The 26382-nt window shown below is 40.2% G+C and overlaps 1 protein-coding gene across 1 annotated transcript in view; it reads left to right on the forward strand.

Moving 5' to 3' along the window:
* Window positions 1-26382, forward strand: part of DPYD (dihydropyrimidine dehydrogenase) — a 387751-nt gene that overhangs the window by 274601 nt on the left and 86768 nt on the right. Inside the window, exons 19-20 of the mRNA XM_009290477.2 lie at window positions 8619-8739; window positions 9679-9798. Of these exons, the coding sequence (XP_009288752.1) occupies window positions 8619-8739; window positions 9679-9798 (241 nt within the window). The remainder of the gene's footprint in view (window positions 1-8618; window positions 8740-9678; window positions 9799-26382) is intronic.

Consider the following 26382-nt stretch of genomic DNA (forward strand, 5'->3'; position numbering starts at 1 on the left):
AGGAACCACAGTAGCGTCATAGTCTCAGATTGGCTTTTCTCAATACCTCCTGTTATCTCTCCCGGTATAGAGTGGGTCTGAGAGCTGTGACTTCTCAGCTCAGCCATGACCAAAGCCTGGACCTAATCCAGAGTGACTTGATTTTGTCCAGTGACACATTGGCATCACTGGAGAAAAAGGAGAATCTCAATTAGGCTCCCCCAAGTGGAACTTGAAGCGACTGATCCAAAGAGCAGCTGACCAAATCATGACACCATGCTTGCAGCTTTACTTTAAAGTAATAAAGTCCTAGCATCTCATCCTAGCTAGATGGCAGGGGGTTTTAGTTCTTATAATTTCCCACAGAAAATAAAAAAAAAAAAATGTTGAATCAAGTCGCCAGGCTCTTGCTTAGATTTTTACTTTGGCAAAAACATCTATATATTGGGAGTCATTACTCCCTATAAATATAAAACAATAAAAATTAAAATAAAAGATATGTAGTCTTTACATGATCTTCAAATGGTGATGTTTTTGCCTGAGTGAAAAGACTATAACAGAGAGGAAGAATGTAGTCTGCAAAAGCTAATGGGAGGTTTTTACTGTACTTCTTATATACAAGCTACACTTCTACATCTTAATCTGCAGTATTTTGTAAGCAAAAATGTGCTTGTTTCACTAGTAGTACATGCTTAGTCATACAAGCCATATACATCCTCTTCAGTTTAAAAATACTACAGTTTTTGCTCAAATTATGAAGAGAACACTTATTATGTAGAAATAACATAAGTGTCTTAATTTACCCAGTAGACTTCTTTTAAAAGAATTTTTAAAAGGAAGGAACATTTAGAGTATGTAAGAGAGTAGAAAATAAGTATATCCTTGAATTAAACCAGTGAGCAATAGTCACAGTACCTATTGTTGCTATGGTAGTGCAGTTACATGGTAACTATGTGGACCTTGCTTAATTCTTCTCATATTAATCTCTGATCTTTTAGATATTCTTCCCCAAAATAAACCCCTACAACCCCACTTCATTTTGAAGCCTCTTGTTTCAAAGTGCAAGTTAATTAATAAGAGCTGAAGGCCTAAACTGGAACGAAACGTTTTGATCCTCCCAGAACGAAATATGAAATTATGCATTTATGGATCTTTTTGAATTTTTATCCTGAATAGGATTTTCCTGTACCATTTTGTTGATGATGTCTAATGAGATTTTGAAGTAATTTTTTTTTTTTGCTAAACTAATGGAAAAGGCTGCCACTACCTTCGGTACACTTTGGATCTCATGCCAAAAGGCAGTACAGTATTGGCTGAAAGAGAGTGTCCTGAATTCACGTACTGTCGTTATCTCTAAAAGTTTATTTTGTGGCATTGGTTTCACATCACATCATATCATAGATTCTAGCCAGAAGACTATAAACTCTCATCCAGCAGCTACGTTTTCGTGGGGTTGCCCAGGCTGACCCAAAGCCTCTGAAGTCATTTAGGCATTTCCTGAAATTTTTCCTAATATATATAGATAGCTTCACATACAACTGTGAAAACTGTTATTCCTGCCTTAGGTTAAACTGCCTCATTTCTTTCTTTTTGACAGCTGCGGTCAATAGATGTTGACCAAAAGCTGTCAAATTCCCTGAGAAATGAGGAAGCATGTTTTACTCCAGATGAGAAGTAGAGAGTTATTCGTCTTCTATCCTGGGAAATCCTTCCCGTAATTTGACAGGCTTTAAACAAATTGTTAGCTTTAATTAAGTTCGAAATGGGACAAATGCACAACCTAAACTGCCCCTTTCTAGCATGTGAGAGGACAGTAAAATTAACCATGAGCTTCGGAAATGGTGTGTCTCTTGCTGTTGTGATCGACTGCAATTCTATATTTAGGTACTGTAGAAATTTTGGGTAGGTTTAGAGATAGACAGTTTTATGAAGGCAACGTTGGACATCCCATAGGAGGAGGGAGAAAAGAGAGCTGTGGAAAAGATCAATAGTAATAGGAAAAAAAAAATAGGTGAATGCTAAAGATACTAATTTGCAATGCTTTAAGCTGAAATTCCCATACCTTTACTTTTTTTCATGTGTGAAGGAATAGCAAAAGAGCAGCTCTTCACACAGAGACACATTTTGATTTTTTTTTTTTTTTTTTTAACTTCAAATTTCCTAATGGATTTCTGGATCCGTGTTTGATCTGGAAAAGAAATACGTGATAGACGCGTATAAAAAGCATTTAAACTAACAGCTTATAAGGCTAACAAGTCCTCAGAACATCTGTGGGATCTCTGTAAAAGACGCAGATCCAGACCTACACGTTGAGCCGGTGGAGCAGCTTGAATAGGTGAGGAATCTATAGAAATGATCATTACTCGCTTTCTAAAGCCGCTCCGAATGTATCCTGCCCCTGCCTGCCCGCACTGCAGGTCGTGGCAGGTAGCGCCGCTGTAATGTTCTCAAGGCAAGGGTAGCATGACCTGGAAGAAAGTCTACCTGTTGCATGGAGGTTATCTGCAGACGGTGGAAGATTCCTTTCTCCTTTCTTGTTTTTCAGATGAGGGTGCGTTTGAGTCCTCGTGGGCTCTCAGACAGCAATTTGACTGAGGAAAGGTTTAACTCTTCCCTTGTAGATTATTGTTGGATGAAACAGTAAAGCGAGAATAGAACATGAATTAAATTTAAAAGCCGAATCTTGCGAATTCTCACTTACAAAGTTTTTCTTAGGCTGCATCATTTCTGTACATAAAAGCACTCCCTCCTTTTCCTGTGGCTATCCATACTATTTTGGAAAATGTATCTACTGTGCAGAATGAGGAAGTTAACTGTAGAACATTTTTTCATATAAAAAATTCCTCCAACGATAATAGATATAAGGGAGCTACAGGATTTTTTTCTGAAGAGCCAGCACAGAAAGAAAATCTGTCACCAGAAGAATGCACTGATGAGGGGCTCTTGGTGCCACTTGCCTACTAACCGTATATAAGAAATCCCATGTCAGCTTCATGTGTGTTAAATTAATACAAAGACAAAATAAGTTCTCTGTAACTTAGTATTTAAAATTGCCAACACGTTGACGTGCATGATTTAGCCCTTTAACTCAATAGCAAGAGATACAGATGAGAATAGTTTTGCGGCCATCAAAGACTTGAGGTTTATGAGAAAGATCAGACTTACGCTTGCATTAAATAGAATAAAGTGTTTTAATATCTGAAACTTTGTTCTTTAGGTCATTGTAGTCAGTGATAGATGAGATTTAAGGATTTTACATGCAAGGTCCTAATGGATCTTGCAACATTCTCTGTGCCATCTAGAACTTCCCATCGTCACGGTCAGGATAATGGACTTGCACACGTCATCAGCATGACCTGTAATGGTAACTCCAGTAGTCCTAGGTAAGAAAGCCTTCATTCATCAGGATTCTTTCCGAGAAGAGTTATGTTTTTATACTTTCCACAACTGCAAAGGCCCTTCCCCTGTTCTTAGTGAGACAGAACTGCCACCATTATAGTAATTAGGGATGGAGTGAAGATTGCGTGGTGTGGTCCATTTTCCCTAGCACTAATTAGACAAGATCGGCTAATGTGCTCTACTGAGTGGTAACCTTCCTTCTGAAGTTCTTGGGGGAAATTCTGTTACAGGTTTATTTTTTATGACATCTTTCAGACTGACATTTCTATTCTTCATATATGCACACATACATATGTACATACGCTCACACATACGTGCTTCCCAAGGACTGTTTGTGTAGTTAAGAAAAGCGTGTTCGTTACCCTAAAGTAGTTGTATTTCACTATTCAAATATTCTGAAAAACTGATTCAGTTCCAAGTATTAAAAATATTTCTTTCGTTAATGTGGAAAGTATCTCATGGTTTAAGGTATTCTGAAGACTCAAGTGCAGTTTTCTGCCAGACAAACCTTTTCAGATCCTTACGCAAATGACACAGTAAAAACTGGGCACCAAAACAAGGTGAGTTTGAGGAGGTGCACCTCAGTCTATCTGACTCTCCTCTCTCCGTTTGTTAAACAGGTATAATAGTACTTCCCTGCCTCAGAGCGGTGTTCTGGATACGGTCTAAAGATTGTGCGGTAACAGGATAGTGTAAAAATGAGGACCCTGCAAGAACACTGAAAATAGGTCGTAGTAAAAATTTCCAAAATTTCCAAAACTCTACAGCCAGACATTTCTGTGGTAATCTTTTCATGGTTCTGCTTCTTTTTCCATGAAACACAAGGAGAGGTGACCTACTCTACGCACAGCATTTTCACACTCCTTTTTAAACGTGCGGGATGTATCTGCCTTGGGGGTGAGAGGACACGGGATTCATCTCATTACCAATGCCAAATGCAATCAGTAGACAACTTGCTGCTTTAATTTCTGAGGACTTATTCCTATAGTTATGGTTGTAGTTAAGCTAATCATGTGATCATTTAGAAAAAAAAGGTGAATAGTTGTTTTTCCTCTAGTATATCTACCCATTGGCAATGAGTAGTCAGGATTAAAAGCTCCATCTAGCCCCAGGCTATAATGAATATTCAGGAAAAATGATTCTGTACTGCTGCTTAGGGAAGTAAAAAGACAACCCCTGTAACATTCAAATCTCCTTTGCCTTTGGAATAAACAAGCGATATTTGATTAAGAACAGGAAGACAGAAGACACACTGATGTACATCTCATACCAAAAGAGACTTTATATGGTATTAAATTACCAACAGATTCCTGTAGGTACAGTGCATGAATCAATATTATGTTTTAGCTGATGATAATTTCACCAAGCTTTTATTTAGATGGTGTTTGTTTAAAAAAAAACAAAACGAAACAGAGCAGATAAATGAAGTGCGCTACCAGCGGATGTTACAGTCCATTGAAGCATTTGTTCATTCTTCTGGATTGACACACAGAGCAAAATTATGCTACACATTCTGTAACAATCGCACTGTATCATCATTAATGAGAGAACCAACAAACCTAGTTATGTGTAATAGAAGAAGATCATTTATAGCAACATGGTAGACTTTGAACCAAAAGCATTAAAATCCTGTACTACATTAAGCAGAATAATATTTTAGTTTGTTCATATTGTTGATTTTGCAAATGTAAATGCCCGGCTGTTTTTACAGCTAATAAGCTGTAAATACCTATCAAGCCATTTAGAAAATACATCTTAACTGTGCAGGCTTCATCAGCCACTTTATCCATGATAAAAGCTGCAGGCACTTTCATGAAGTTGGATCGGGGTAAAAAAAGATATTTATGTCGTATTAGCAGTGACAGGTGTTTTTTGTAACGTGATTGACGGGCCTCAGGATTCATTCTCTCACAAGTTACAGGCTCATCCTTGAACGTTTTATAAATCAAATCTCCGCTAAGACTCAGTAAATGCAATTTGTAAACTGGGGTCAATCTTTCAGAAATCCAAGTAGGTGGGAGGCCCTGAATCAGCAAAATGAATTAGGCAAAATGAAGCCTGTACGTAGCCTCTTTAAAACCAGGTTTTGGTACCAGGCCGCTCACCTTGTTAAATTGGCACCTGAGTTTAAAACTTTGCTGAAAATGATAAATTAATATTCTCAGAAATCTTAAGTTTTGAACTGCCTTTCAAATTGGGATAATTTCTTTAGTCAATGATTGCACTTAGAAGTTAATTCTCTATTTCTAATCACTTAAATCTTTCTCGAAAGTTGTGGTCCCGTGTGACCTCTGCAAATTGTTCTCAGTCCAAAGGCAAACTTCTATGGAGAGGTTGTACACCATCCAGTGAACTTCCCCTGGATTATATAAATGTAGTTCATTCATTTCATATGAAAATTAGCTGTCCAGTGACACGAATCTCTTCTGTTTTCAACCATCTGATGACTTACGATGCATTTTTCCAAGTCCTCAGTGAAGATATAGTAGGAAATTATGAATTTTATAGATGAATGAATAACTTTTTCTTGATGAGCTGAAGAAGAAAATGTGATGTTACAGATAAAAACAGGTGGGGATATTATTCCTCTCTGAGAATATGTTCGTTGTCTGTAGAGCGTAAAAGCTCTGGTATTCTCCTGTGGTGGCTTCATGGCATTGAATGGCTCTGGCAGCGGGGAAGGTCAGGCGTGTCGTGGCTGTGGCCACGGGACACTTGCGATGTCACTACGGCGAGGGGCGAGAGGACGGGCTCAGGTGGCTCACTGATGCTGGCCGCTGCACCAGGAGGCATCTGAGCAGGAGGGGGCTGGAGGCAGAACAGAGGGAGGAGGTGAAGGAGGAGGGTGGGAGGGTGGATCAGCTGGATGCTCCAGTACAGCTCCACTGTAGGGCTCGCACCGGAAAGGGAAGCAGCGAGATCTGTCACGTGTGCGTGTGTTTTGGGGGTGGCACAAGGGTAAAGAGTGATTTTTTTAAAGGTATCCAGCATTATCTTTATATGATATTTATTTAATGAGCAAATGAATTAGATAAAAGATTACGGGAAAAAAATCCGCTTTAGAAATACCCGTTTCAATCCAAAATTGTCAAATTTAATGGAAAACCTAACTTTTTGTATAAAATCCAACACTTTTCCAATTCCTATCAGTGACTGTCTCACTATGCAGCAAAGCACTGTGTTAACTTTTTTTTCATTTTTTCCATGTTTCCTCACTAAACATTCCTGTTTTTTCCTTGGAATATTCAGTGAAGTAAAATCAAAGATTTCACCTCCTTCAGTGGAGTTTTCAAATTATTTTCCTGTTACGTTCCCGGTGAGTTTATGGGTACTGAAAACGGGCAGGTTTCCAAGACTGATACAGGTGAGCCTTTCCAAAGGGCTTTGTCTGAACATGTGCTGCGCAATCAGATATTTAAACTGTTCACTAGCTTGAGAAACTGAAGACCCTTCCATTGCATTCATTGCATTAATCTCGGTGTGGGCGAAGCAGAACTGATGGAAAATGAAGGTCTTCACTTACTTTTGGGAAAAAAAAGGTCAAATTATTATCTCTTAAGAAAGACAAACTAGTTAAATTGTCTTAGGTAGGATGGAAATTGGGTTTATATGAATGAAACAGATCTCCCAATAAATTTTTCAGTGTGGATTAAAAGAACTGTATTTTTTTAAAGTGTTGGTGTGTGTTGGAGTAAGAATTTTTATGGCAGCACTATAAGCACGACGAGGTCAGCATAATGAGTTATGTGGTGCCAACATCCTGAACGTTATTACAAGGATTTCTAAGGAGAAGAATTAACATAAAGGATATACAATTCATGTCTTCAAGAGGGTCTCTCATTTCTGCGTTGGGCCTCAAGGAAATTCAAAACAGAAATGAAAGTCAAAGATGCAACGACTTTCATACTGCCGGTGCAGTGTTCATGCATATTTCATGGAAGCTGCATGGACGGGGAGATCACCATTTTTATTGGAATGGCACGGCTGAGTCCCAGGGTTTTACTGTTCGTGTCAAGCGCTGTGTTACTTTCCAGGAGCACAGCCTGTGGGTTTTTTTTTTTTGTTTGTATTTAACCGTTGGGGTAAAAAGAAAAAAGAACAAGGGGATATTTCCCGTGTGTTCACTGGACTGACAACCTTGGTGTCCGCTGGATTGTTTTCAACTGAACTTCATTTAGGCTCATCCCATTTTCAGTTACTACATAGCAATGCAGCTTTCCGAGTTTTTACAATATCCAAATGGGAGAAAATTCTTCATATATGACAGACTTAATTATCTGAGAGAGTGATAAAGATTTAGTAAATGTAAATAATTGCTGCGGTACCAATTAGCCTACCCACAGGTTATACGTGTACTAAATCTTGTAATAGCACCATTCAATTTTTAGTCGGATCACGCACCACATTCTACATGGAGCAGTACCGCAAATTTTAAGGTATTTGTTGAAGAGCATTATCAATAGCCAACAGAAAAAAATCAACAACCCATACCCTAAGAGTTATATTGAACAATAACCATTATATGTGCCAGACGCAGAACGTTAGTTCCACTGAGCTGTTTTCAATGGAAAGGATAGTTGATTACTGTCTACATGAGATGTATTCCATAAGGGAAGTAAATGCCTGGAAATCATGAAAAGCCAACACTTGAAGATTTCGATTTCTGGCTTTAACAGAGAAGATTTTGATCTTTCATTTACACTATGGCCATCCCAAGTTATTCTCTGAAGTCAAAGGAGAGTTCAGAAGTGCTGAATTGCATTCTGATAGCCCTACAACCTCGACTCATCCTTGTTGTTCTGATCAAGGCATGATCAGGCGATGCTTCAGGTTCGCACTATTTTATAGGATACTGGTTATTTTCAATATACCTTACATAGAGCGAGTCATTAAAACTGAAAAGTAATTTTTAAAATCGGTGGGTAAAGAAAGTCTCTGTCATCCAAAATGATATTTCCCCCTCTCTGGGAAGGGAACATTTTGTGATATCTTTGTCATTTGGAAAAAGAAAAAAAAAGCAGCAAATTCTCCTTTTTTCATGAACTAACCTTTTGTAATGGATTTGCAGTGACTCGATGTGTCTGAAATAAGTTAACTAATGAGATGAGGTTCAGCCCTGATATATAATTTCTCAAAATCGCAGCATAGCCACTTATAGCAAAGTTTTCTATTTCCTTGATACACCTTTTGTTCATATTACTTTTAATTATGTTCTATATTTATCTGACCTATTTGAACAGGATCCAGAGCTGGTACGGAACATCTGTCGCTGGGTTAGACAAGCTGTTCAGATTCCTTTCTTTGCCAAGCTGACCCCAAATGTCACTGATATTGTGAATATTGCGATGGCTGCGCAGGAAGGTAACCGACTCCAGTGCACAAGCTGTGCAGATTTACTAATTTGCTGGATGGGGGAAGATAAGGGAGTTGCTGGAATAATAATAACTAACAACAGAAACGAATAGGAAAATAGTTTATTTGGAGTATTTAGCATAAGCACAGTGATCAAAGGCTTCCTAATTTTGTCCATGCTTCTAGAATATAGCAATATATTGAGAACTATATTAGACTGTTAACAATAAATCATATGTTTGTGTGTGTGTCTGCACGCTCCTATTTCTATCATACTTATACGTTTACCACACCACTGTAAATTCCCCTATTCCTACATTTAGTAGTGAAAATGGTGTGTGTGTCCTGAGATAACAGAAATACACCATTTGAAGGTGTGTGTATGTATATGTATTTTTTTTTTTCCTTAGAGCTTAAAGTACAACATGGCAGGAAATCAGTTTGGAAGTAGGTGTATTTATCCATCACTAAGAACCGCGGTCATCGTTTCTCTGTCGCATTGTTCATTTCGTCTTGCTCCTCACAATGAGAAACGAGAGTATGGGCTGGCTCCGTCAATGCAGAGTTGGTGTCATCAGCTGGGAGGAGGTGACCCCTGTGCTGGGGCACCTCCAGGTGTTGAACAACCACTGTAGCAGGTTCTGTCCCACACAGCTGAAGGGCAGAGATCTGCCTGTCAGCCCCAGTGTTTCCCACGTGCTGTCTTATAGCCCTTAACAGCTCTTTCAACTGATGCACCTGCCTTGAAGCCAGTGTGAAATTTATCAGGCCAGGATTGGTCTTAAGGACCCTTCCGTGCATCCCCTTACAGTTTGTTGCTTTCTGTCTTCAGCTGTTTATTTGAATTTCTAGTTATTTCACAGTTTCACAGTTTTTCTGTTGTATTTCTTCCTCTCTTGTTCTCATACACGTGATTTAACAAAAAGAGACCGACCTTTTCTTTCACAGGTGGCGCAGATGGTGTTACAGCCACCAACACCGTGTCAGGACTGATGGGACTGAAAGCAGACAGCACACCTTGGCCAGCAGTTGGTGGAGCACTGAGGACCACATATGGTGGCATGTCAGGTAGGTGTTGCCCTTTTTGATGCATGGTACTTCCTTGGAGGCTTTCAAAACATCAGGAGGTCCTTGTAGTGGGCTAGAATATCATGTCTGCAGTCGCACCGCGTCCTTAAAGCTCACCGCTGGTCAATGTTTCTAATAGTCATGACAGATGGAACAGATTAAGTGTGAAGGCTCTTGGGTTGCCCTTTCCTGAATGGTAAAGCGCTGCATCAGAATACTGTGATAGGGTCACTGGAGAGGGAAGGAAATCTCTTCTCTCATGACCCTCGCTTTTCCTCAAATTTTTCATTCTGTCACAATTGTCAGGCCCCACGTTAGACAGAGGCTAATGAAAGGGCATCGCAGGGGGAAATACCAACAATCCAAATGCAGTGTATGTTTCATAGCCCGAACTCCAGCCTTCCTCCCTCCTTCCCACCGAGCGCACCTCTTCCGAGGAGGTTATTTCCTCCTCTTCCCGCCATGGTAAAAATGATAGGCTGCATTAGGCAAATATATGCGTATTTTTGTAGCCTATTCCTTGAGATATACAAGAATATCTTGTGTAGGCCGTATTTCCAAGTCCTCCTTTACAGTTTAATTTTAAAACCAGCAGCAAAACTTTTGCACTCCAGTTCAGTGCCTGCGCACATTAATGTATTAATCTATTGACCCTGTGCACTCTGTTGCTGTGACAACATGAACTTGGCCCTGCAAAGACAATACTGTGAGCTTCTTGACTTTACTGGTATGGAGATTAGTCTCCTTGGTGATAGAGGTAGCAGTAAATATACATAACAGAAGTAATAGCATCCTCCTGATTGAGTCAAACATTATTTTATCGGACCCGCCTCCTACCTCCCCCCAAAAACGTAATCAGAGGAGACCAGACAGGCAAAAAATGCTTTATTTTATGTGACTGGTGTTATCCTTAGAGAACCGTAAGAAATGTAGCAAAAGATGCCTTTTAAACAAACTTTAATTCAGACGAGTGTATTCAGTGGAAAATTGCCTTATTGCCTTAGATAACTACATGGAATTTGGAATTTTTTAGAGAACACTGAAAAGCAAGGAAGAGATAACAATCAGTAAAAATCGTTACGCCTATTGCATAATGATTATTTCACAGTGACAGTCCAGTAAGATGTTATATTTTAATATTATGCAAAATGGGAGGAAGAGGGGAACAAGAAGAGAACAGCTACAGCCCATTTCAATTTCTCTAGCCTGCCATGTTGACAGGGAAAGAATAAAGGAGGTCACAGTGGGTGCTGTGCATTAAAAATTAATAAAAGAACTATTGCGGTAGTATTTTATATAACTAACACCATTCACATTTTCTCATTTAAGTTGCAATTTCTGAATATTCCTTCCTACCAAAAGTCTGTCTAATAAAATCTATAAAATGACTGCATTATGAAAAGTGTGTCTCTTAAGTTACAAATTTAAAACATGTATGTAGTGTAAATTACAGTGGCACCTGGATACTCAGCTATAAGGGAGGACCTACCAGCATTTCTGTGGTTTATAATTCTGTTATAAGTGGGACCTGAGGAAAAGTTCTTTGTTTCTTTTATTTTTATATATATGTGTGTGTGTGTGTAAGTATAAAAATGTTTTTTTTTCCCTGAAGTTTTACATGTACCAGAGGAGATAGAAAATGTCATTTTCGGATGCACCATTACCTATAACACAAATCTGGTTATTTAAAAACCATGAAAAAGACTGGAAGTGCTGTCAATTTATTATGTTTTGAAAGAGCATATTGTTGCAGACAAATATATAAAGGTTTCTTGCTGATAATTGACATCACTAGCTCTCAATCCCACAACTCATTGCGCGAAAGAAAGCCACAAAGCCAATAAAGTCAATAGGCTCTGCAACACATTGCAATACTTTCTGCTCAGCGATCAGGGTACAGCAGTATACAAATTTACGAAAGGAAAGCAATTTTAAATCAAGAGAGCTAGCATGCTTAGAAGAAGACAAAAAATGGGAGAGCATGTCGCCTTGTTAGAGCAAGGGGCAGGGCGGCCACGCTTCTGAGGTCTGTTCCCGGCCATGCCAGGGCTCAGCCGCGTGGCCTTCAGCCAGACACTTGACCTTTCCGTGCTTTATTTCTCCTGTCTGTGAAATGGCAGTAACACCGCTTACATGCCTACAGGCTTGTTGGGAAGTGCTCTGTGGTCCTGGCACGAAAGTCGCTTCATAGTGTAAAGTATTGGTTTTCTATTTTGATTTGCTTAAGCTTCTTGTTCTATTTTATTATCTGATAGAGTCAGTAAGTTTTTGTTGTTTTTTCAAATAATTCCTCTCAAGAGAGAATTAAGTTTTTAAGTGAAAGTCAGCGCTATTATAGAAGCAATAAGTCTGGTCCATTTTCCATGTGTTTTACCAAAGCACAGCTGGTTTATCATGTTCTCTAGTGTACAAACGTAGAGTAGATACAGGGCATAGCCAAGCTGTATCTCGCTTTCTGGACTTTTCCCAGTTCTACAGATTTTAGTTCTTTTCTGGGCTAGAAATGGCGCTCGCTTGGCACAGAGGTACAGTAAGCGCGGCAGCAGCCTCTGCCTCGCGGGCTGCGGTGCCCGTGGTGCCGCGTGGCCGGGGGGGGGGGGGGGGGCCCCCAGCCCTGTGGAGGTCTCAGCCCAGAGCCCCCTCGGTCAGGTCTGCGACGTACCGAGGCCCAAAGCTGGTGACCCTCAGCATCACCCAGCCAGTGAGGAATTGCTCGCGATGGAGTATCTCTGGAGTGCTGGATTAAACTGGATTTTAGATCAGCCTGGGCTTGCTTATCTTTTTTCCCCTTCTCTTTACACATAAATCATAGGAAACTCTCCCTATCTTCAGTAGTATTGCCTGCTAGTGTAGGGGTTGCTCTGTCTGAAAGGGTGTTTTTGCTTCAGAGAGTGAAAAGCAGAAGCTGCTGTGCTTAGGGTCCGCCATCAGCAGCAGGGACACGTTCCTCCCTTGCTGCCACGCAGAGAAACGTGCTCTGTCCTCTGCGCTCCGTGTTCCCATTCACTCCCCTGAGAGCTGAAGGAGCCCCGCGCCTCGGCGGAGGGCTGCAGCGTGCGAGCGGAGGAGGCCGGCAGAAAGCTGGAGCTAAGCCGCCGCAGCTCAAAACGCAAAAGTCAGCACTTTGCACCCCGAAATAAGGCTGCAGGCCAGCCCCTGTCTCCGCTTGCTGAAGGGCTTTGCTGAAAGCTCAGGCCTGGCTCCCGCCCGCCAGCCGGCAGGGCCTGAGGGGAAGAAGGAGCTTCATGGCGCCCCGTGGCAGCTGTGGGGGGGCAGCGGGCGCTGAGGGGGCCGGCGGGCTGGCAGCGCGGCCAGGGAAGCTCTGCGGCCCGGTGGCAGGGACCGGATCACGTCGCAAGGCAATTCGTTCTCTTAAAGGATGGCTGTTCCTCGATGTTTTATAAATGCGCTACGTCCACGCGTTTCTTAATACAGTGCGGGTTGCCTTCTCCAGGTGAGTGCAAACTCACTCCGCTGAGCTTGAAGGTTTCCATCGAAGGGCAAATAATGAAAGTATGTTAATGCCCTGTCCGAGCAGCAGCCTGACGTTTTGACTTACAGTCTTCCCTGTCCTCCACTGTTCGAAAATGTGCTCGTACATGGCCATGTACTGAAGAAAGGTTTTCCGTATGCGACTCCCCCTTGGCCTCCTCTGTCCTCCTCATCTGCCTCGTGCGGAAGCAGCTATGTGCAGGAGGATTGTCATTTGTTTTTCCAGAAGAGAGAGACATTGAAAAGGGAATTTCTTCTTAATTCCTTTTAAATTACTAAATGACAGGTAGTTTCCTATGGTTTGTCGAAGATACATAAAAATTAAAAAAAAAAAAAAAAAAAAGGTTTATTAACATCATTGTTAGATCCTGAGGTGTTTTGAGAAAAGACACGTCTCTGGTTTTTTAAAACATTTTTTTAAAAAATCTTTCAAAGAAGGAGGGACTTAATGAGATTACGTTAAAAACCCCATTTAGCTTTGAGTTGTCACAGTCAGTGTTTTCTTCCCAGCCAGTGCTCGGGCAGTGACCTTCCTGTTTTGATCTAATTTGATCAGCTGAAAATTGCTAAGCTGTAAGAGGCATTGCTGTTTCCTCCTTCCTACCCTCCTGTTCCTTGGGTGGTTTTGACAGGGAAGGATCCCAGTATCCCAGGTGGCGTTTGACCGCTAGACTGTAGGATTAGTCTCTCTCTCTTCTCCACTTCCCTGCAAATATTGAATTATTAATACAAAGTGAAACAGCTCTCACGGGATACACACTCATACTAGCACAGCCTGCTGGCCTGCACACGAGCCTGACTTGGGAGAGCCAGGTTTAAATCCCAGGGCTGAGCCTGGGTCCCAGCTGGGTCCCCTGGATTCCAAGTTTACCCTCCGACTATTCAGTGTTGTAAAATCTCTCTGGTTTTTCTTCACCTTCTACCTCTATCCTGGTGCCAAAAAATGCTTGCAGGAAAAATTTCACTTCAATTTTGACAAACTGTTGTTTTCTAAATAAAATTCATTTCTAATTGGCACCGTGGAGCCTCAGCGGAGCCCAAGGGCTATGGCAGCCCTACGGATTTCTGTGGCCCCGTTACGTGAGAGGAGATACGTGCTTAGAGGATCCAAGTCTTCATCCATTTTTTATAAGTTTCCAGGAACTACCCATTACTCAAAAAGTGGAAATGTCCTAATGAAACCTCCAAAATATGATTAAGGAAATAAGCCCTTATGATGAAAGAAAAATACTACAGAAGACATGGCTTCCCAAACTGTATAACTATCATATGTGTTTGTAGGATTAGAGACACAGTTTGATTTCCATTAAGGGGCTTTTAGAATTGACCCAGCAGTATTTCAGGTTTGAGAATATAGAATACATGAGATTTCACCCTGAGTTCTTCCTATACGCATGCAATGCAGAGTATTTGTTCCTTAAAAAGAAGCTAATGCTGTTTTTTTATCCTCACAAAGAATAATGACCTCTGGCTCTGAAAGAGATGTTTTAGTCTGTATAAGTACAAATTATTTTGAAAATGTGTATTTTATAGGTACTAGAATAAGATGCCAGGATTCCCAGAGAAATGTTAATATATATAACCAATACACTAATATACTATCAGCAGCTACACGCTTCCCTAAGATTTTTTTCCTTTAAATGTATTTTAAAATTAAAAAAAAAAAGGTTTTTTATGAGCTTTCATACTGTGCTTCCATATTCCAGATGTGTTTTATAAAACACATCACATTGCAGCACAATAGGATATCCATTGCAGGCAAAATAGAGCAGAGCTTCTGTTTGAATTTCCATGGGTTTTTGTTCTTTGTCATCTGTTTGTTTCTTTGTTTTTGTCTGGAAGCCAGATCCTTAGGGGATAAATTTATAAAACCATACACTGGACTTTGCAAAAAACTTAGTTTAAAAGCAAATCTCTCTATGGTGCACTCACTATGTAACCTTTTAATGCTTTGTTGCAAAAATATTGCGGTATTTTACAGCAGTAGTTCAAACACCTCATGGCTATGTGCTGTTATTGCTTTGTCCAATTATTACATTCGGTAGTATTTTGGCATTATTTGCACAAATATATTGTACAGCATGTTTGACTGCGTATGTTTGTACGTGTTCCAGAACAAGAGAGGTTCAGAAAGTTGTGTTAAAACTTCATAGCTGACCGCAAGGGATGTCAGGAGGATACCTAGACAGCAGATTCAGTCATTAAATGTGGGAACGTATAATTGTTGGAAACCGGCAGAGGCAGTTAATTTTAGTTACTTTTGAAGTAAGTTAGTGGAGCTGTCTCTTTTTACAAAAAACCACTGTCAGACAGCAAGTGTGACTTTTAAGGGAACGCTTTGCGGGTGTTATTTCATTAAATTAAAAAGTATACATTATATGAATAATTGACATTATTAATAGGGGCATATATTCTAATTTGAAATGTATGAATTATATTGAAAGAGGAAAAGTTGAAGTTATAATAATAAGGGCTGCCTTTTAATTTTAATTTTATGACACATCATTAAAAGAAAAGTGAAAAAAAAACCCCAAGAGCATTCACTTCTCTAATCACAGTTCTCTTCAGTGACTGTGCAGTATGGATTTTGGTCAATAGAAATGAATGAAAAGCTGCCCATCACTGGAAACAAAACAAAATGTATGTATGCATAGGCACTTCTGTTTAGTATAAATATTTACCGAGAGTTAAGGACTATTTACATTAACATATATTTACAAAACAGTGTGGATAGGAGTAAAAGACAAATATATGCCGTAGTACAATTTTAATGTTGTTTTACTATTTCTGTTAAATGTAGCTCAGCCATTAAAAGCCCTTATTTGCATATATTATGTCAGGATTCACAAAGAGTCCTCTGTTTTCCGTGGTGTCCTTGCAGCAGCCTGATTTCTCTTAGTGTTCTGCCGTCACTGGTCTGTGCAGGAGAGATCAGAGCCCTAATAATAGATTTTTGACAGGGAGCTCGCCTGCTACCTGCCCTACACAAATCCTCACTGTTCATGTTTGCTTCATGGCAACAAAGCAGACAGAAGGAAAATGCCAAGTGCTGAGTTTGAGGTGCAGCCCTGCCATAGCTTGACATTTCAGCAGAATAGCAGTTTATGAGATGCATAATTTTTCATCTGGGACTCAGCTGCCATTTTCATAGAAGCTTGCAGCTCATCGACTGACTGCAAGTAGGGCAAAGGTTTACAGCATAGATCAAGGTCTACATCCTTCCCATAGCTATTTAAAAATAAGTATTATTCTCCAGATAAGGTCAGAGAACTAAGCATCTTTTTTCCACTTTTAATATTTTTTAGCCAATTTCTTTCCCACAAAGAAAACGCTTTGCACTTTTAGCACAGGTGCCGTTTGTAGTTGATTAAAAATGATCATAATTGATTTCATTCACCAAAAGATTAAATGAGTTCTGGAAAAAGAATGAAGCGTGAGTCTTTACACACAGCATTTCAACAAAGCTGTGTTTTCTCCTCCTCTTACTTTGCAAAAAGCTCATTCCGAGCTTGAAATGAGTGAAAAGTCTTTACTCTTGAAGTGTAATTGGTTTGTGTTTTATTATTGTTATAGATTGAATTTAAATTTACAAATGCAGTGTAGGTGCATGTGAGTGAGTGTTTAATTTAGAATTATACATCTCTGTGAGCTTCAGTAACAGTTCACCATGTCACAGCCTCATATAGAACAATGGTACAGTACATTGGATTAATTAAAGAAGCCTTGCAGAGAACTGAATTCTCAGTATGTCAAGATTTCAATTTTATGTTAAATATTTTCTAAAGGCCAGACCCTTAAATCTCAGGGGCTGTACCAAGCAGTGAGCTGTGAATTTAACCATAGGCTAACTGCTAATGATAAGGAAAAGAGTCCAAGTTGAGGCAGCTGTAATACAGTCATTGGATTAGGCTATCAATCACTCGGTTCCCTGAGGAACAGGCAAAGACGACAAAACAGTGAAAAGGGAAATTAGGAAGGGAGGGCATGACTAGAATGAGATTCTTCACCAAATGTATCTGTTAGTTGGCTGAATCCCCCAAGCATCAGACAGAAATGTCCGGCATTGCTCTCAGACTAAAAGCCAAGTATTTGTTCCAAACTCCTAGAAAACCATCAAATCATTGTTAACTGTTGCTGGTCTGTACAGGGTTTTAGAAATGCAGTCAGCTGTATTCTCCCCTCTTAATAGCCTGTAATTAGATTAATCTCTAAAATAGTGTTGCTGAACACTCTGGATTTAGTGTTTACATCAAAGCTCGTATAGATTATGTCCAGTTGTTCATTTCCCAGATGAGCAGGTTTTTTTAATAAACAGATAACCGTTAAGCTATCAAGTCTTACTGATGGCTACCAAAGGCGAATGTCAGAAGGTGATTCAGATAAAATCGTAAATTCTACTCAGACATAATATGGTAAAAATAAGAGAGAATGACTGTGGCCTAGCTTGCCCAAGCGTGGGTGAAAGAATGTGCGGTTTTAATGTGGGTGCAGGTAGATGAAATGGGAAATCGGTTCATATAATGGTATGGATTAACATGATTAAGTAAAGAGTGCTTTTATAGCTAGCAATTTAGAGACACAGTCTGATTAACAAAGAATGGAAATGAATCGAGAAAGTAAAAGAGAAGTCAAAGCATGTTAAAGCAGGCTGGTGGAGCAGGGTCTTGTATTTAAGCTCGGTTACAGTAATGGGTAGAGGTGAATGCAAACTGTGACCTGATGAGGAGGTGTAAGTCAGTCAGGAACAGAAAATTTCTCCTTCCAGTAATATCAGCAAGATTGAACCCGTTGGTGTTGTCTTTGCCAGCACAAGTTGATTGTCTTTCCATGTCTGTCAGGGAGAAGGTGTCTCTTTCTCTTATGATCACCTCTTCCAATTTTAAGCAAACACAAAAAAAATCTCTCAGAATATTTTTGTGTCATATCTTTTGGAGAGGATCGTGTTGAAAACTGATATATTTCTATCATAAAAAACTTACTACAATTCATTTTGGAGGTCATTTAAATATAACCGCCTTAAGTATCTTATGAATTATTTATTTGAAAAATACTTTGCATTTAAGTACTTTTCAGTTTATTCTAACACAGGAATTAAAATACTATCAAGAATTTCAAACAGACATTAATTAAAATAATAAAAATCGAGAAAAGCTCTGGTGAAGTCTACCGCTAGGTTTATTTTCCATTAAGTCTCAGCAGCTCTCTCAATCTGATCTCGCTCACCTTTCTCCCTGGATAATCACAATGAAGTCAAAATGTCTTTTGACTTCCAAGTGCAGCTTGAACGAGGACTAGAGACTGTGGTGGCATGCAGTACAACTCTACGGTCTTTCATACAATTGAAAGGCTACTACTCACTACAAAAGTGTGCCTAAACTGTGAGGACTGCGTGCCTTATGATATCCCAGCGGCTGCTCAGTGACCGGGTAGAAGGGTCACGCTGGCTGGCCGACCGGTCTCCGGCAATCACCCAAGCTAGGGCCTAGCTTTCTGCTCTCAGTGTTGCAGGCAGTGCAGAAGTACATTTTGTACAGAAGCAGTAATTCTAAGTGGTTAAGCGTATGGTCATGGGCTGGAGCACAAAGAAGATAATTTCAGGCGGTAGCGTTCAAGTTGGCCTGGAGGTCTGCACAGCTTTGTTGCGGTGTTACGTGCCTGATGGATTCAAACTGGAATACAGGTTATGAGAGGTTAGGGAGCTTCGATATAGGAGGCAGAGGAAGGACCTGACAAAGGAAATAGGGTCCAAATTCATGTGAATACACGTCAGCGTTACAAGCTCCCTGCTGTTGGTTGTGCAGGGCCCATAATTATCTTTTCTGCTGACTTGCTATTCCGTACCCAAATCAGCAGCAGGGTTTGTGATACAGGTGGTACCTGAGAGTGATCAATGAGGCAGCCATCTTCTGTGGAAATTATAAACTGTACCTGTCACTCATGTTCTAATTGTAATTCCCCCAAAAAACCAAGAATCTGGCAGAGTTTGTAAACAATTCTGATTAACAATTGTATCAGCAGAGGTTAAAACCCCTGAGTACTGACCTAGTGTGTCTTAAGCATGTTCATTTTTTTCTGTATCTTACTTTGCATATTGATTTGCTCTAGTCACCAAGTGACATACACTGGTTGTAGAGCCCATCTGTATTCAGTGGAGGACATATTCTCATCTAACCTGAAGAATAAACATGTTTTTACATTTATACAAAAAAAAAAAAAATTGCAATACATTTAACATCAAAATATGAGCTAACGAACAAATAGAAAAATGACTTCTTATTTAACATTTGTTAGCGTGGAGCTTCCTCCTGTTCTTCCTTCTCTCTGTGGGACAGCTGTACTTGCAGGATAGGCCAACTGACTACCGTCTTCCGCCGTCAGTCTGGGGATACTACCACCCCAACTTCTGTATTGCGTGCGAGCTCCTCCACCTGGTTCAGTAGCTTTGGCAGGCGTCTCTGTGAGGATATCGGGGCTCCCACCATTCTCGCTACCTACAAAACACTGGATTGATGTGTTTTAGAAATGGGTCAGGAAGTGGCTTGAAGAGAAGGTTTCACAGTGACATGGAACTGTGCTTGCTGAGGTTAATCCAGTTGCAGGATATTTTGACAATCAGATACAGGGGTTTAGGAAAAAAAAAGAAATAATCCTTGGAACAACTTTAAACCCAGGGCATTGCTTTACATCCAGCAGCACCAAAAGGACATCCTTATGCAGTCATTGCTGCTGTCCTGCTTCCATGTAGGAGTAGCCTTTGAAAGTTCTGCCACTGGTAAGCTATCATTTATGATGAACTCACCACAGTGAATACATCTTTATTCATCTAAATCCTGCTAACATTCTGTATTTTTTAGTATCCTACTTGAATGGTGAATAAATCCTAATGCCAACTTCACACATAAAATACAGAACACAAAATATAGCAGATTTGTTTAACTGGGTAGATCCTGGGTTTGTATTTCACTGGGCATCACATCACCCTGATGACTTATTGCCAGAAGCATTTATAAAAGTATTTCACAACCGTCAGAACATTTTTTTTTACCTTTCAAAAGAGTGCAACTAATATATAGTAGGCAGCTAAGGGATCTGCATTTTAATGTGTCTTTTCACGCAAGCACGCCATTGTATAGAAGGAGCTATACAGATATCCTGCTTACGCACAGGATATACAAACGTATCCTACAAAATCTTTTAGGAAACCTGCTGTAGTAATTCAGTTCTCCAATTTATGATCAATCTGCAATTTCTGCGTTGCCAGGTAATTGCAAATCTCTTCCCTATTAACATGCACTGTATAACCATCTTTACTAAGTCCTGTTTGAATCCCAAAAGACGCTCGTAGTCAGGGATTGAGCCACCATTATTTGAGTTAAGTGAGAGCCGAGGGAGAACTGTTGAGCGCGGTGTCCCACTGTTCCAGAACGAGAAATCCATTGCACAGCTGCGGCAGCTATATAGAGAGGGTGTTTTTAATGACATGAGATCTGTCCATAAAATGTATGGTACCACACCTGACTCAGCGCTGGGGTAAGGCTGATGTTGTGAAGAACTTTGTTACAGGCAGCTCAAAACGAGGAGGAAGCTGTGGGGTTTTTTGCAAGGAGGCATACCGATGAAGACATGGTTAACTGTATTATGGTTGTGTCTGGCCATTTATATATGTTTCGTGGCCCTACTGAGTGACCTGTTGGTTTTCAAAAGTACGTATGATTACTCCAGTCCACATTTTGGCTGGGCTGAACTTATCTTACTCCTGTCAGTTATTGCTGTGCTTACACTGTTAATGCCACGTCAGCTGCCTGCCCGTTGAACACACCAGCTTTGGCAGTATTATCACCAATTTTTTGACATGTGCCCACTCAAGAGCTGCTTAGATTTTCATAGGGAGTACTCAGAGAAATCTTCTCATTCTAGGCCCTGATAAATTCCGTGCATCAGGAGCACTTGCAGAGAAGGTCTTGCCAGACAAGCCTTTTAAGAATCAGTTGCTTTTTCTTATAAATTGAGCAGCTTCTTCAGAACTTATTGAAGATGGGATTTGAAGAATTCAGACCTCTAAGGAGAATCTGGTGGCAACTTACTTTCCCTAAGAAATATTTTGAAAACGCCTGCTACGTGGTACAATCTGGTTCATTGAAATAACGAGGAGATTGTTTGCATCTTTGTTGTTCATAAAAACACATTAGAGGATCAGTCCTTGGCAGGTATCCAGAGAGGAGGTAAAACCTGCCAGAGGCAGGGAAGTCTCCCCAAGTCTTGCTTTATCTTCCTGAGGGGCGTTTTAGGAAGGAGCTCCCTCCTGCACGGGGCTGGCACACAGATTTCTTTCCGACGTCTTTATTTTTCTTTTCTTTCAGGCTCACTATTTTGCAGCCCTGAGAACATCCCTAGCTGACCATTAAAGTCAGATAGTGTGGGGTGGTAAAAGGGTCTTCAAAAATAAAAGAAAACTGTCACTCTTACAATCTCTTTTCCAAACTTGGGCTTCTTCCAGGGCTATCTCCAATGTCCTTTGCTATTTCTCTCTGTTTTTCACTGAGCCAAAGGTTTGCTGGGCAGAGAAGGCAGGCAGTAGTGGTGCTCTCTTCTGCCTTCCTGAGCTGCTGTTCCTACCAGGGCACCTCTGTGCCTGAGAGCCCTTCCAGGCTGTCCCCAAAGAGGCCGAGGACTTGCTAAGATACAGCTGGTGATAGGCACTCGCTGTCGGGGATCTCACGGGCAGCTGTGAGCAGACGTGCGAACCAAGTACAGCCAAGGGTTATCCCGCTGAACTTCAGGCACTTCACTAGGAAACTCTTCAGCTTCCACCCCGTCACTGTAAGGAGACGGGCATTCTCAGTGGTGGGTTCCTTTCTCGCTCCATTGACTGCATCAGAAATTGGAGGTTAGTATATTCCTAATTTAGGTACCTCTGTCAAATGCCTAGGATAGCGTGTGCCTACATTTTGTGATGAAATTCTGGTGGTTAGGCAAGTAAATGATTCATTTTTTCTGGTGCGGGTGTGGACTTCTTTTTTTGAAAACACAGATGTATCTGATTTTAGCCCAGTCCATTTTCTAATCTGATATCACAGGAGAAATTGATACTTGTATGCTTGACATTAAAATATCTTCCAGTCAGTTAATGTAAAGCATCTGGTGTTTTTCTGTATTTTAATAAGCCCTAATAACAGTATTGCAATCCCTTAATGCTGTTTCTCATATTCTTGTTACAGTAGGTATATGGCACACATTTTCCGGTTTAAAAAGCTCAAAAAAAATGTCAGCAATTTAATCTCAGTGTTAGAAAAAGGATCACAGCAGCTGCTATAGTATTTTGTATTTAAACTAGTTTTTGTAAAGACTCGTGACATGCTCCCTGGGAGCTAAATATTGACAAGCATGCTCTGGCAAGCAAGATCAAGCTTGGTGAGTTAACACAGCTCAAGTCTCTGCATTGACACTGTAACCCAAGTCTGAAAACTATTATCCTACTCCATTTATTTTGGCTTTATAGGTGATACTGTCCACTTGAATTAGGGATTTCTACTGTATTTTTAATACTGTAACTGTGGATTCATACTTGATTTAGGGCCACAATACATGCAAGGTTGCTTGTACATCTGTGTTTGATGACATCTTCAGTAATGTATTGTGTATAGAATCACAAATGACAGCATAAAACCTTCATGACTTCAAACCTTCAAAATAGAAGTAAACACTGAGTATAAAATAATTTAAAACTCACATTTATCTTTTATGCTGTAGAACACACCATGTCCTAAAACTGTGAGTCTGTGAAAGCTGTTGATCAAAAGTGAAGCTTGGACATGTATTCATTATGGGATATAATTTAGGAGATTAATTTTTATTTGTGTTCTGTAAGTAAAAAGAAAAATCTATGTTTTTTCTAATTGTAAGTGCACCATGTTTGTAATGCTTATAGTTTACTTTTTGAATTTCTGAATAAAGAACTTAAGCCTATTTGGGCTTCTAGTAAATTTGGCATATACACTAAACTGATTACCAGATGCATTGTGCAACATATGGCATTGTACAGTCTTTGTGTGCTTCATAGTATTTTCTTAAATTACCAGCATTTGTTTTGATTCCAAAAATGCACTTGTCTCGGCTCTCTAGCGCTTTGGACTTAAATGCTGGCTTTTCAGTGCTGAACAGATGTGTTAGAGTTTCGCATGGAACATTTATGCTTTTGTGAGTCTTCCTCTTTGAGCTTTCCATACACAGTATTATGTCAGCGATAGCTCATGCAAATGGGATCTCTGCGTTTTCATATGTACATTGATTGCTTAAAATAACCTTCAGAATTTCTAATAATTCTGCGTGACCAAGAAGAACAAGGAAGCAACCCAGTGTTGCCCAAGGTACTGCCCCCAGAGCGAATCAATTCTTTCAGATACGTTTTATTTTAGATTAGAGAAAAACAGGAAGGAAGGAGAACGTAATTCCTTTATGGGTGACAGCAACAGTCAACAACAGGCCTGTATGCTTCTGGGAACAGCCATATTCCCATGCCCGAGGCTGTGGTTTGAATGGGCATAAAAATTCATCCATGAAAACGCACAGAATAAGGTGCCCAGGACATTAGTATGTAATTTACTTCTAAGAGGAGACTGCTTGAGTTGATTTACAAAGCATACCTCTAAAAAGGTATCCTTTAAATTACCAGCAGTTTTAGAGAAAAGGGCAATGTGACATCCTGGGCCAAGGGACAAGGGGTTTGTGGCCAGGAGGGCTGACTGCTGCCTCTTCTGCTGAGGTGGAATTGCTCTCTTCACGCACAGATTTCCAGGCCTCCCCTTGCACCCTTTCTCTTCCGTGAGAAAAAAATGCTACACCTTTGTACAGCATTCGGCTATCCTCTCCTAGAAGGCACTGCGTAAGTGCCAAATATTGCCGGTATGTGTTTAGCAGCAGCAGTGTGTGTTCTGATCAGTATTTTAAAATCAACAAACACTTTGTGGGCCCCTGGCTTTCTGTTAATCTGGCTTTAACCACTGAAGACCAGTGAATGCAGTTTAGGAGTTGCGTTGCTATCATTTTTCTTCAGTGGAAGCCGAGGGGATGAGTAAGTACATAAATTAAGTCCCTTGCTCACCCTCTGAGCTGCCCTCATTGGATAACAATTAAAATGATCTGACAGAGCAATGCACTAAATTCCCTCGCATCCCCTTATGTTGCTCTGAATACATCAAACAAATGAGTATTTAGGCCTATTAATGCTGTTATTTTTTATTAACGGAGAAAGCAGAGTTATGATACAGGTGTATCATTTCATCTTGAAATCAGCATTGAGTTGTGTGGCTGGTCACAAGCAGGACTGATATAACCATGTTTTAATTACCAAGCCTCGATAATATATCCAGAGCCAGTAAAGGCCTCCGCAAATAAGGTTTGCGCTTCCTTTATGCCACAAATAGTTTACACAGCACGGACATGCTATTATTTTGCTTTCCATTAAGGCATTAACTCTTCAGCTTGCTGTACACTCTCAGCTAAAGAAATGGCATGAAACTTCCTGCAAGTGTGAAGGTTATTAAAAAGAAGGAACAGAAGGAAAAGCCTTTCTTTAAAATTGTCATCCATGAGCAGCCAAGGTCTCAGCTAAAGCCAAGGTATCAACTCTCTGTTGGAGTCGGGGGGTCCTTTTCTTTTATGGAAAATTAAGTATTGTCATGTAAATTTCATTACAAAAATACAGAAGGGTAAGGAACTAAATATTTAGAAACGTATGTACCTAGTTATAAAACCATAATTATAAGAAAGTGTTCTTGTGTAACGAGCACTGCATGTCTGTCATACAGTGTTTTAATGTCTACGGTAGTTATTAGCCGAATATTTCCATTATTACCATTCTGTGAGCAACTGCCATTCTTGAAACTGATTGATGTTTAGGAATAAAGCACTTTTATTACATGTTGCCAGCTTCTGAGGACCAATCTTATAACCTACAGTGCCTTCAAAGGAGTGATGATACCTCCTCTTTCTGGAACTAATCACATCTGAAGAAAGTGAAAGGGTGAAAACATTTTTTTTTCCTGGAGAACTTTCATTGCATTGTACACTATTCTGCTACAAAATGATTATAGTGTTTTATCTGCCAAAGGTGACACTGGGGGAAGATAACTTTACAGGAAGAGAGATGTTTGAATATAGGCAACTAACACTGTGCAGTGGCTTGGCTCGGGGCAGTGAATTTATTTGTGGGTTGATGAAACTGTGGTCTCTAATTTTTCATTGTCTGGGTGCAAAACAGACTTCTGACAGGGTGTGCTGGTTGCAAAGTCTTTGCTAACATTTCATTAGTTTAATTTGTGGGTTTGTGCTCTGTCCAGACCAGCACACAGATCTGCAATTTCAGGGAAGAAAAAGTACAAGAAAAAGAAAAGAGAACCCCCCGCCAAGTGTTTATCTTCTTAAGGCCACCCTGTCTTGCTAGGGCCTAGGCAATCTCTAATCGCGCTTTGAGAGTTTTTCAAAGGAGGAAAGCTGTAAGAAAACATTGCAGGCAAGTTAGCGATAAATCTTGCTCAGAGGGGACTTGTAGTTTGTGGAGTTTTTGTGCATATTTTGTGTATTATTTAAATGTCTTCATCCTCGTCCTGCCTCTGTCCCTTAGAGACTGATCTATAAAGGCGTAGTGCCCTCCGGCTCCACTGGGAACTACCAGAGAATGGGAGCTTCTTGTGCTTTTCTCCCAAAATAAGACAGAGAAAGAAACCGATGCTAGTTTAACACTTGCATAAAATGTAATGTCCGAGCTCAGCTTGTTGGAGCAGGTTCAGATGCTGGCACTAATCTAAACACGCCAACGTGAAGCTCCCAATGACTATATTTGTACTTTAGAGACCACCTAAAGTTGGAAAGCTTCTGCTCCAAAGATCCTTCAGGTTCTGTATTAAAATAAATAAGGTGAGTCTTGGGAGCTGAAGAATCCTCCCAAGAAACTATTTTCAGCAGGATAGACGGGAACCCAGCTGTTCTCTCCTAATTCATAATTTCATCACCAGATTATAACTGGTCCTGCAAAAATCATAGAATCACAGAATAGTTTGGGTTGGAAGGGACCTCTCAAGGTCATCTAGTCCA

This window comes from Aptenodytes forsteri, unplaced genomic scaffold (genome assembly GCF_000699145.1).
Source record: "Aptenodytes forsteri isolate BGI_AS27 unplaced genomic scaffold, ASM69914v1 Scaffold237, whole genome shotgun sequence".
Taxonomy (NCBI): Eukaryota; Metazoa; Chordata; class Aves; order Sphenisciformes; family Spheniscidae; genus Aptenodytes; species Aptenodytes forsteri.